The sequence below is a fragment of the Lycorma delicatula genome, chromosome 1, assembly GCF_047948215.1.
Source record: "Lycorma delicatula isolate Av1 chromosome 1, ASM4794821v1, whole genome shotgun sequence".
NCBI lineage: Eukaryota > Metazoa > Arthropoda > Insecta > Hemiptera > Fulgoridae > Lycorma > Lycorma delicatula.
This window is the reverse complement of record NC_134455.1, coordinates 225755549-225769050: the sequence shown is the minus strand read 5'-3', so window position 1 is coordinate 225769050 and position 13502 is coordinate 225755549. Positions and strand designations below refer to the sequence as shown.

At 35.7% G+C, this 13502-nt stretch overlaps 1 protein-coding gene across 1 annotated transcript in view; it reads left to right on the top strand.

The window, feature by feature from the left end:
• BicC (protein bicaudal C) overlaps positions 1 to 13502 on the top strand; it is a 68586-nt gene that overhangs the window by 39577 nt on the left and 15507 nt on the right. The window contains exons 10-12 of the mRNA XM_075373726.1: positions 439 to 510; positions 918 to 1033; positions 10878 to 11031. Of these exons, the coding sequence (XP_075229841.1) occupies positions 439 to 510; positions 918 to 1033; positions 10878 to 11031 (342 nt within the window). The remainder of the gene's footprint in view (positions 1 to 438; positions 511 to 917; positions 1034 to 10877; positions 11032 to 13502) is intronic.

Here is a 13502-nt window from a genome sequence, read left to right as displayed (position 1 = left end):
AATTAAGGACTCTATGACTATGTAACACTGACTCAACTTAATAGAAGTGCTGCTGTTGTTTCTGAACAAACAGTATGCTGGTGTCATTAATAAGTATACTAGCCTGAAGGCTGATGAAAATATAAGAATTAAGTGTTTTTATTTTTAAACAATGTATTTTTATTCTTGTAACAATATTCTAATTTCCTAAACTAGCATTCTTTTCAGAATTTAATTAAATTAGTCCGAAATTTCAATAACTTAAAAAAGTTATTATGTAAAAGTGTACTGAAGTTAGGCAACCAAAATATTCCCTTAATAAGACATTTTCCTTCTTTAAAAAGTAATAATTCTATAATAGAAAGATTAGGAAAGAACTAATGAGAATGAATAGGATAAATCTCATTTTGGATGATGAATTGTACATGTTTTGTGGTGATTGGAAAAATTATTTTGTAGACTGGCGTGCTCCTGGATTTGGAAGGAGGTCTGTAATGGAATATCAGCAACTAAAACTTCATGCTATGCAAGGTAATAAACTATTACAAATTATATCTATTTATTATAATTACAGTCCTCTAAAAAAAAGTTAATAAATCCTTATAGAAATAAATTTAAAGTTATGGTTAAAGAATATGAAAATTTACCAGAGAAAGAGAAAAGTAGTAATGTAAAACTCAAATGGAGTGAGGAATGCAAGCAACAGTTCTTTAAAAACATGAAGTTTTAGGCTGAAAGAAAAGGAAAAACATCCAAGAGGAAAGTGAAAAAGTGAACTTTCAAATGTTGATTTATTGTAGCCTCTTAATGGCTTAATTGAGAGAAAAAGAGATCCTATGGATCAAATATATTAAAAACTGTAAACTAATCAATTTTCTTGATGTTTGCTGGGCAGTTTAAATTATTTTGTAACTTTGAATTTGTTTTATTTTACTTAGCACGTCTTAATGAACCAAGCCCAAATGATATTCGTATTCCAGTATCAACATGGTCAGGTTATGGCTTCAGTAGCTCCAATCCTGCAGCAGCTTCAGGAATTGAAAGAAATATCCAGGTATAAGAATATGTCAATAATATAACAGGAAACTGTAGTTTCTTATTCTGTGTAATTATAGAATTTTTATTTTCAGTTTAAACAGGAATTTTATATTAATATGCTTGTTTAACAACTAATGTTTCAAAAATGTATGCAAACTTTTGGGACTGAAAGTCTTTGAAAGAATAAAAGTAAAAGTTCATTATTGTAAAACAACCTTATAAAATTAGCAGCATCTAACATTTAAAAAACTTACATGTAAAACTACGATCCAAGCATATACTTTCAAAAATGTTTTCCTGACATTTAAATTAATTTTTGATGTAAGCAGATTTCAGACTGAAAGCTCGTTTTTTCCTGCGCTATTCGGCATTTTATATTGCTCTGCTTTGTCCATCTTTAGTAATTCTACTTCCCAAATAACAAAATTCTTGTACCTCCATAATCATTTCTCTTTTTATTTTTATATTCATTGGCCCATTTACATTATTTCTACTACATTTCATTACTTTTGTTTTGTTCTTGTTTATTTTCGTGTGGTAGGTCTTGTGTAGAACTTCATCCATGCCATTCATTGTTTCTTCTAAATCTTTTTTAATATCAGCTAGAATTACTGTATCATCAGCAAGTTGTAACATCTTTATCTTTTCACCTTGCACTGTTATTCCGGATGAATTGTTCTTTAACATCATTAACTGCTAGTTCTATGTAAAGATATAAAAGTAACGGGGATAAGGAACATCCTTGTCAGACTTCTTTTTTTATTATGGCTTCTTTCTTAAACTCTTTGATTATTACTATTGCAGTTTGGTTCCTGTAAATGTTAGAAACTGTTCTTCTATCTCTATGAACCCTAAAGTTTTTAAAATGCTCAAAATTGTATTCCAGTCTACATTATCAAATGCCTTTTCTAAGTCTATAAATGACATTTATGTTAGTTTGTTTTCTTTAATCTTCCTTCTACTAATCTTAGCGCTAAAATTGCTTCCCTTGTCCCTATACTTTTCCTGAAATCAATTGATCTTTTCTCAACACTTCTTCCACTCTCCTCTCAATTCTTCTGTACAGAATTCTAGTTAAAATTTTTGATGCACAAGTAGTTAAGCTAATTATGTATGTATTATGCTGTATTCTTCACATTTATCTGCTCCTGGTTTCTTTGGTATCATGACAATAACATCTTTTTGAAGTTTGATGGAACTTCCTCTTTTTCGTAAATATTACACACCAGTTTGTAAAATATATCTACTGTTTCCTCACCTGCATTGTGCAGTAATTCTGCAGGTGTCCCATATACCCCATGAGTCCTTCTGCCATTCAAATCCTTTAATGCTGTATCAAATTCAGATCTCAGTATTGTGTCTCACTTTTCATCCTCTTCGACTTTCTCTTCTTCCTCTATAACACCAGATTCTAATTAATTTCTTCCATATAACTCTTCAATATATAACATCCACCTATTGACCTTTTCTTTTGTATTATAAATCGGTGTACCATCTTTAATTAACACATTATTAGATTTTAACTTGTGTACCACAAAATTCTCCTTAACTTTCTTGTATGCTCTGTTTATTTTACCAATGATTATTTCTCTTTCCACTTCTGAATACTTTTCTTTAATCCACTTAAAATTAGCTTTTTTACTCATACCTCTTGCGTTGTCCTCCTCAAAAATCTTCTTTACCACCTCTTCCTCAAGTTTATCTAAATTCCTCTGATTCATATGACACCTTTTTTTCAGGTTTTTAAACGCACTGTACATTTCATTATCACTAAATTTTGGTCACTATTAATGTCTGCTCTTAAATTTGCTTTGCAGTTGGTGAGTTGATTTCTAAATCTTTGCTTAACCATGATATAATTTAATCTGATACCTTACATTATCACCTGGCATTTTCAATGTGTATATTCTTCCATTATAATTTTTAAATTATGGATGTTGGCAACAACTAAATTATACTTCGTGTATAACTCAATAAGTTGGTCCCCTCTTTCATTCCTTTTGCCCAGCATGTATTTATCCTCAATATTTCCTTCCTTATCTTTTCCGATGCTTGCATTCCAATCTCGAGCTATTATTAAATTTTCATCCCGTTTTATCTTTCATTGCTTTGTCAATTACTTCATATACACACTATACCTCATCATCATCATGGACAGTTGTAAGCATATAGATGTAAACAATCATTGTCGGCTTAGGTTTTGATTTTATCCTTATTACAATGATTTTATTGCTAAGCTTTTTGAAATATTCTACTCTCTTCTCTATATCCTTGTTCATTATGAAGTCTACTCCTGCCTGCCCTTTATTTGACACTGAGTTAATTATTCTAAAATCACCTGAGCAAAAGATGTTTGCCTCTTTCCACTGAACCTCGCTAATTCCTCCATCTACTACATCTATATTTACTACCTATCAATTGAGGTGTATTTTAATCTCTTATGTAACAAATTCATTTCTGTGAAATACCTCTTGTGTATCAGTTAACTCATAGATTTGTGTTCTTCAGAACTCAATTACAGAAGTTCATCAAAGGAGATTACATTATACATTGCAATTTTGTAAAAATTTGATTATTTTTGCAATTTTTTGATTGATTGGATCAATGATTTTAGGCTTTTGCCTATTTTTATCACTTGATTCAATTTTTCATGTTTATAATCATTTTTTTATCTATTGCTCCATTTGAAATGAAAATTTGTTCAAAATAATTACAATACAATTTAAAAAAAAACAATTACACATGAATATCCTTGAACAATCAAACGTGGCAGAGGGTGCACGTAAACACCCTCGTTTAGAAACCTCCGATTCGCCACAAGCGAAGAGGAAAAAGAGTAAAGAGTCTGATAAAATTAAGAAAGATGCTGATAGAATCAGTAAAGACTTACGGAAAAGTTTATTTGGCTATAATGTACCTAAGCCAAGATTTTTAATTATTACGAAGGAGAATGGAAACTTTCAAAAGGTTAGTCCATTCTTAATCGCCAGAGAGATTGATAATTGCGCTGGTGGTCCTGTTAAAGAAATCCCGAAGGCTTTTAATAGATTGCATGTTGAAACTATCAATGACAGTCAAAGCCAGAAAGTCCAGGCATTGATGAAGACCAGTGAATTTCTGGTATCTGTGCAACCGCATAGCACCCTTAACACATCCAGAGGAGTTGTTGTTTGCCGCGTTCTTCTAAACTGTACAGAAGAAGAAATAGCACAGGAAATGTCGAGTCAAGGAGTGATTCAGTGACGCAGACTAACAATGAGAAGAAATAGTGAGGTTCTTCCTTCTACCTCACATGTATTGACATTTAATAGGCCTAACCTTCCTGAAAAGGTATGTGCTGGTATACATCAGCTTGATGTACGTGCATTCATTCCGCAGCCTATGCGATGTTTCAAGTGTCAACGTTTCCGACACACTGCAGCCAGATGTGAAGCACAGGAAGTTTGTATATGTGGAATGAAAACACATGAGGGTGATCCATGTAAAGACACTCCAATCTGTATTAATTGTAAAGGGCATCACAACTGCCGATCAAGGAACTGCCCAGTATATAAATTGGAAACTGCCATTCAGGAGGTTAAAATGCTTCAAAAGGTTAGTTATCCTGAGGTGAAGAAAATTGTTAGTCAACGAACACCACGACCATCAACAACGTATGCAAAAGCAGCTGCTGCCCCTTCCACATCTAAAATTAACGTGGAGCAGTTGTTCAACACGATGGCACCAAGTCTTGCGACAATGATAGAACGAATCATTGATTCAAAGATTGAGTCGACTCATCGGACAGAACCAACTAAACATGAGAAAGCTCATACCCGGACTGACATCGTTGATATAAGAACCGTACCAGCGCAGCATAAAAAACTAGCAAAACCTGCGATCATAACACCACCACTTGATGTAATTAATAAAAATCTTGATTTATTTGAAAAAGAGGAAAAGATCCCTCCGTCGTCTAGTCACAAGGCTAAGGAAATTGTGACAAGAAAATCTGAGTCTACTAAAATGGAGGTGCAAGTCATTATTGCTGGAGCGAGTGGCGTCGCCTCACCTAATCGTACCACAAGGCCTGGAACGTCTTCTGTGGCTTCTGTTGTGGCTGAAGTTCAGTCACCCAGTGCTGTAGAATCCCGGGGTAGGAGGCGGTTGAAATGGACAGATGAACATAATGCCTTCCTTTACCGTACCTACCTAACTATAACAAAAATGGAATCGGACATGAAACCGTACAGTGTTCCGCTGCATCAAGCGATGGTTGAGAAGTTCCCTGAGCTACGATGTCTGTCTAAAACATCCTGGATCAGCGCAGATACCTTTTTAAGTCTAATAGGGTTCCTGCGGATTTGGTGGCGTTAATCCGAGCTGATGTTTCTAGGGAGTTAGGGTTGTTGTCCAGCCCATCTTCAGATGAAAGTGCTGTAGAAGAAGCGATAAGAGCCGACAATCCTCTCTCCGATCAATTTGCAGAGAACGAGATGCTCTACGGTGGTATGGATCCGTCGGCCAGACAGCGTATACCAGCCCACCGGGTTAGTCAAGTGGTGAATGCGTCTTCCCAAATCAGCTGATTTGGAAGCCGAGAGTTCCAGCGTTCAAGTCCTAGTAAAGCCAGTTATTTTTACACGGATTTGAATACTAGATCATGGATACCGGTGTTCTTTGGTGGTTGGGTTTCAATTAACCACACATCTCAGGAATGGTCGAACTGAGAATGTACAAGACTACACTCATACATATCATCCTCATTCATCCTCTGAAGTATTATCTAAACGGTAGTTACCGGAAGCTAAACAGGAAAAAAGAGAAAGAGAAAAAGAGAGACAGCGTATACCAAGGCTGAGGGTTAATCGCGGCACGAGAAACATAGTGGGCCTTATTAATGAGATTATTGAAAAAAAAGTAAGATTAGAACCCTCCATAACTGAGCTCCATGAGTTGGTGTACATCGGTGCGATCACGGCAGTCAAAGCAAATGGCCAGCGAATCGTCGCTCCTGCAATGCGTAAGAGTCCCCAGTGTCCATCTTGGGAGGAGAGACTGTGTAGGAAAGTCGAAAAGCTGAGGAAAGAGATTGGTCGTTTATCCAGTTTCTTAACATCTGCTAACCCCAGTTGAAGGATCCGATCGGCGGCGGAGTCGATAATCCGAACGTATGGGAACTCGAAAAATACCACCGGCCATGTTAAAGCACCGTTGTTAAAGCAACAATTGATGGTACTGTCATGTCGGCTACGGCGGTATCGGCAGAGTAACATGCGCCGGGAACAAGCTCACTTGTTCTGTACCAATCAAAAGGAGCTGTATAAGCAGTTGCAAGTTTCACCTCAGCAACACCTTCAGGCGAACGCGTCTCCTACTAGTGAGAAGATCTTGTGTTATTGGGACCCGCTTTGGTCGTGTTCCTCACAGCATAACAGTGGGGCAAGGTGGATCCGTGAGGAATGAAAACGAGTTGATAGAGTCCAGACAATGGTAGATCATTTAATCACTCTAGAAGATGTACAGGAGGGGATTAGGAAAACACATAATTGGAAGGCGCCTGGGATTGATGGAGTGCATAGCTTTTGGTACAAGCACTTTTCTTCTGTTCACAAGCGTCTTGCAGAATTTTACTCTGCCATCTTGCGAGATGCAAGTCTAATGCCGATCTTTTTCACCCAGGGGATGACCTATCTGATCCCGAAATCTTCTACTGCAACGGCAGACCCGTCCAAGTACAGACCTATTACCTGTCTCCCTACAATATATAAACTTTTTACTTCTGTCCTCACTCCCAAAATCAATCAGCATCTTGAGAGACATCAGATCTTGGCTGTGGAGCAGAAAGGGTGTCGTCAGGGTACTAGGGGCTGCAAAGAGCAGCTAGTGATTGATAGCGTTATCTCTGTAACCGCAAAGAAGAGGTCGGGGCAGCCTATATACTGGTTATATATGCTACAGGAAGACCTTTGACTCGGTTCCGCACTCCTGGATGATAGAGATCTTACGTCTGTACAAAGTCGATCCCGTTGTCGTTGAGTGCCTAAGTGTCGTTATGGGTAAGTGATGCACAAATCTTTTGTTGACTATTCCAGATAAGAACCCCGTTAAGATCGGAGTAACACAGATTAACCGAGGCATTTTTCAGGGCGATTCCTTGAGCACTCTACGGTTTTGCTTAGCGTTGAACCCTCTGTCTTCCATCTTACAGAAGTCCAAGAAGGGTTTTGCTCTTGAGCAGTACAGTTTTAGCTACCTCAAGTATATGGATGATATTAAGCTTATTTCTGACACTGAAAAAGAGGTCCGGCAACTTCTCAAATTAATTGAGAGTTTCAGTATTGACATATGTATGAGTTGTGGTCTTGACAAGTATAGGGTCAATGCCATGAAGAGAGGAAAATGGTCACAGATTGAGACGTGTGAAGTGCCGCAGATGGATGCTCCTGCACTCATGAATGCAATGCAGTGTGGTGAGACATATAAGTACCTTGGTTTCCTGCAGGATATTGGAATTAGCCATAGTCGAGCAAAAGAGGCCCTTACATCTGGCTTCAAGAGTAGAGTAAGAGCCATCATGAGTTCCCAGTTGAGTGTTTCTAATAAGGTAAAGGCCATTAACATATTTGCGTTGATATTTTCCGTTGATTTCCTATAGCTTTGGCGTGATAAATTGAACGCGGACAGACCTTGAAGGGCTTAATAGAATGATGCGTGTATCGTTCACGCGACACCGCTCCCATCACCCGCGCAGCTCCGTCGAGCGATTTCACCTGTCCAGGAATAGAGGAGGAAGAGGCGTTGTGGATTTACGGGAGGTTCATGCAAAACAGCTGCTGAATCTCCGAAAATACTTCCTAGAGAAGAACCAATCCAGCTTGCTCCACGGGGTTATAGTAAAAACTGACAGTAGTCTAACCCCACTACGTCTCAGTGATGAGAAATTCCAGCCCCTTGAGGATACCTTTTCCGAGATCAGTGTGATGGATAGGTGGCGTTCGAGGGAGTTGCATGGGAGGCACTATGCGGCGCTTATGGATGAAGCAGCTGATCGAGATGCGTCTGTGGCCTGGCTGGAGTATGCCGAGTTGTTTGCTGAGACGGAGGGCCTTGTATTTGCTATACAGGATAGGGTCGTCAGCACACTCAACTACAAAAAGCATGTCGTTAAGGATCCTGCTGCAACCATTGACCTGTGCCGTCTTTGTGGATCGACCAACGAGTCCATCGACAACCCGTCGTTAGCGGGTGTCAGTTTTTAGCTCCAAGGGAATATACAGTCCGACATAACAACGTGGCGAAGATACTTCATCAGAGACTCGCTTTGGACCTAGGTCTCCTTGCCGTTTCAGTATTTTAGGTATGCTCCTCAGCCTGTATTAGAGGACGATCAGTATAAACTGTACTGCGATCATACTGTTCTGACGGACAGGACAGTGGAGCATAATAGGCCAGACATCGTTCTGATCAAGAAGCAGGAGAAGATCCTGATTGATGTCATAATCCCATTGTCCACCAACATAGTGAAGAAGTACACGGAAAAGCTAGTGAAGAATAGAGATCTTGCAGATCAAGTCAGGGAGATTTGGGACTAGGAGAGCGTAATGTTAGTCCCGGTGGTTTTGGGCGCGAAGGGAGAGATTCCACGTTCTTTGCATGATTCATTAAGATCCGTTGGAGCACCAGCAAATCTGTTCCGACCAATGCAGAAGGCTGTGTTGCTGGATACATGCCGCTTGGTCCGTCGGTACATCACAAGCTCGAGCGATAAGATAACGCCTGTTATTGAAGGGGACGATCAGGAAGAGCTGTAGGCGGGGGACAATGGCCGTTAACATCTAGCAGTTCATAAATTTTCATGTCTGGTATTTTGTCTTTCATTCATATATCTCACCCATAGTATTCAATAGTTCATGTTACCATATACAATTCATGTCAGAACAATAGTTATAGCTCCTGCGCCTTGCCTTTGGGCCGGCCAGGGTGCTTTTTACTGGGCTTGCCCAAGAGAATAATAATAATCTCTATTCGACAAAATATAAACAGATTGCAAGTAAAAGTAAAATTATTTAGTCATAAATTCTTAAAACATAAGCTTAATAGACATATAACCAAACGATATAAAATAGAAGTAAAATAATAAAAGTAAACATTTATTACATAATCTTGTGCAACAATACAGAACTAATTGTCTATGTTTTCCAGTATTTGTTGCTAAAGGAATGACTTTAAATACAATGTGCTATTTCAATTTTTTCTAACTAGTTTGATCTCTCAGTATTTGGATGTGTTCTTCTGCTCTTTACCTCTTCGTTCTTATTTCTCAGCAAGATGTCTGCCTATTTCTGCTTTATGATGTTTATTGCTGGCATTTTTTTAGCTTTCTACTGTATATTCTAATTCGTTTAGTGATACAGAAAATTGACTTTGATTTAGTAATCCCAGTATAATTAACAAGACAATCCCTGCTATTTTTTAAAAATACACCTTTAAAAACTAACCTGGAGAGAATTTAAAACTGAAAAGGTTAACTAATGCAAATTACAAAGCATGTACATAAGTAAAATTATGATGAATTCTTTGTTGTAGATAGATATTTAAAATTTCAAAACTAATAATTATAAAACAAACCGGTTTTATAAATGATTTTATTTTTGATATTTTATTTTGAAAATAAATGATTTTATAATCAATTAAAAGTAGCTAGCAGTGAAATAGAATATAATTAGATATTCAATGCATTTTAATTTTCCATCACTAGTATATAGTCTAAGAGCGTCATTTTCCTATTTTAAAATTACATTTCCATTTGTATAAAAAAAAAATTGTTGTTAACAGTAATTTTAGGATTTTTTTTTTACAACTTGTACAGTATTTTCATTAGCTGTAACTATTAAGTCTTCTGCAGCTTTATTTCATCTCATTGCCAGTGTTAATAACCGCTTCAGAAAAATCAACCAAATAGTAAATCATATGTGAACGTGAACTTTGATTTAATATAGATGTTGATATAATTCAATCCTTTTGTTTGATAAGTTAGGTTCCACTTTTGTGCAACACATATAGAATTCAAAATAAATTGTCTACATTTTCCAGAATTTGTTGTGAAAGGAACGACTTTAGATGCAATGTGCTATCTCAATTTTTTTCATTAATTTAATCTCCCAGTATTCAGAAGCATTCTTCTGCTCTTTATCACAAAATTTAGTAGTTATAGCTGGTTACCTGTACTTTGTACGGGTCAAAAAGGATTTTATGTAGTTTTATGTAGCATTATGTAACAAACAACATGTGGAGGTGATTGTACTTCATTTCTCATCTTTATTTAATTTTTTTTTGTTTATTCATAGTCAAATAACTGGAAGCAGGTGCAACCAGTTGCGATGCGCTGCATCATACATACACAGTAACAGTGGCAGTGGCTATGTTGGTTGAGCTGTCGCTCCATACACTGTCACACCTTTAAAACTATTTTCTCAATAACTGAAAGAAATATTGAAAAAGATAGACCCTTTTTTTGTAGAAAATTTAATTTCAAGTACTTCAAATGTTTCTGGATTTGATTTGACCTACAGTTTGGCCATAGTAAAGTTTAATATTGGCAAGGAACATAATCTGGATGTTGAAATTATGAAACATTTCGTAAAGGCATGAGTCCTTTGTTCTTTCCATGTATAAAAACTTTGTTCATGAAAATTTCAGCTCAATCAGTTGAGTAGTTTTTGTGTAAAAAAGAAACAGATTTACAGAAACTCATAGATTTTTATGTATATAATAGAAGGTAGATTATTTAACTTTAACCAAATCATTTTCTATGATTCATTAAATATAGCTATTTTATTATAAAAAATTATATAAGTATATTATAAATCTACCTTTAGGATGAAGAAGATGGAGCATGGGGTCCAGCACCAGAACAGACTATTAGCAATCTTCTGGATGAAATATCTAGTACTCATTATGCAGCTATAAGTAGTAGTCAAGCTAACGACATTATTTCCATACTTACTTCAGTTGACCTTGAGAAATACATACGTGAGTAGAAAATTGATTCATTCCCGTATTATAGTAACAATAAAAACAATTCAAAATGACATTAGGGTTTTTGTATGTATGTGTGCATGCGAGGGAGAGTGTGCGCACATGTGTGTATGTGTGTGTATGGTTAGTTTCATGTGGAAGTGAGTGTTGCTGGTCTTCGGCAGTGTGTGTCTGGAGAATCATTGTGTTGGTGTGGTATGCTACCTGTTTCATATACTCAAATGTGCTTTCTTTTAAGTATGTATTCATAGGCATTCAATGTATATTAACTTTATTAGACTTTGTGTCTTGTGTACTCATAAATTTCAAATTGTGATTAAAATACAGATCTTACATATTTACAACTGGTGTTTATAACCATTATTTATACTGTCCACTATCCAAAAAAAAAACTTTCCAGCAATAATTCACAACATAAAAAGTTGGTCCTCTGGACTGGATGGTGAAATCTTAGTGTACATGCTTGATCTGTAATCAATCAGTTAAACATTTGTGTGAAATCATAACAAAACCTTCGTTTTGTTCTTCACATTCATTTGCTTATTAATTTTGGCTGTAATATAAATTTATTATTCAGAATAACGCGACAGTAATAAATCAAATTTGACATTGTGTTCGTAGAAATATTTAAAAAAAATACATAAGTTTTGAATTGTGGTTTTGTATATGAAGCAATGGACTTGCAAGGGTGCATTGTCGTTAATAACTGCGCATGGAATTGGCTTGCTAGATTGCAGTCAGCATCAGTTCTGAGTAGCATCTTATTGTATCAGGTATTTACGCACGCTGTTTATTTATGTCGTTAAGGTCATTACACACCATTTAGTCAAGCCCAGTTTTGTTTTTCTTAATTGTGTGTATATATATATATATACAGATATTTATTGAGTTCTACATCTTCATTCATAAGATTCCTTTCTGTTTAATTATGCAAAGTATTTTATTTATCACTCCGTACTGATAGAAGTTATCCATTCTATTTGAAAACCTTTCTTAATTACCCCATTCAATCTTAATTTTCTACTTACGTATTTTATTGTTCATTTTCCTTCCTTGTTTTCCATAGTGTGTAGTATTTGTATAAATGTCTTCAGATCAAAAAACTGAATTGATTAAGCAACATGGTATGATTAAAGCAAAAGTAACTAGGTTTAAAAAAATATTTTAAAACCAAAACTAATGCTAATGAGTTAGGTCAATTACAATTATGTTTTGATACATTAAAAAACTGTTTGTCAGAATTCAATGACATACAAACTCAAATCGAGTACATAAGTGATGAAAGTAGTGATGAGGAACATGATAATTTTGAAGAAACATAATTTAGATTAGTTGAACAAGTGTAGATATTTATTAAACAAAATACGATTCAATCAGAAACAAAAGAGGTAAATAACCTCACAGTTGTTCTGATAAAGTTGTCAGCCATTAATTTACCCACATTTCACAGAAATTATGATGAATGGTCATCATTCTATAACACATTTTAATCTGTAATAGATAAAAATGCCAATCTTTCAGATATTCAAAAATATCATTATTAAGGTCAGTGCTTTTAGGTGAAGCTGATATAGTGCTTCATCATTAGAAGGCTCAGCAGCAAATTATACTATAGCTTGGAAGTTGTTACAATCAAGATATACTAATAAACGATATGTTGTTAATAAACATGTCAGTTCATTGTTCACTTTAAGCAAATTAGAAAAAGTGTCAGCAAACAAATTAGAAATTTCATTTATAATGTTCAAAAACATTTACGGGACTTCAGGCATTACGCCAGCCCACCAAGAATTGGGACACATTTATAATTCATTTAATTACCAGTTAACTCGATAGTCACACCTTTTCTGATTGGGAAACCAGTATAAAGAACACTGAAATCCCTTTACTTAATTGGCTTTTTAGAGCAATGCTATCAAACATTAGAAGCTGTTGAACAAAGAAACGTTAAAAAGAGCATGCTCAATTTGTAAGTAAGGGTCAAAGTGATATGAAGGTCAAGTCTTTAAATAAAAATCATTCAACAGTTAATTACCCATCATCCATAAATAAATGTAATTTATGTGTTTGATTTTATCCAATATTCGCATGTAAATGTTCAAATTCTTAATCTATTCAAGACAGAGAGAAGGAAGTAAAAAGACAATGCTTATGCTTTAAGTGCTTGACAGGGAAGTATATGAATGAGGGGTGTACCTCATACTCATACAGAATTGTGGAAAGAAGCATAACACTCTGTTGTATTTCCATTCATTCACCAAAAAGGCAGAAATTGGATAAACCGGTGATGGTAGTCATAACTTCACATTCAAGTTCAAATTATTCAAAGGGTGGTGTGCTTTTATCAACAACAGCTGTTTCAATAGAAAACCGCCATGGTGTTCCATATTTTAGTCTATGGGACTCGGGATCTCAGTCTATTTTTATCCGTGAATGACTAGCTCGAAAACTTGGATTAGAAACAA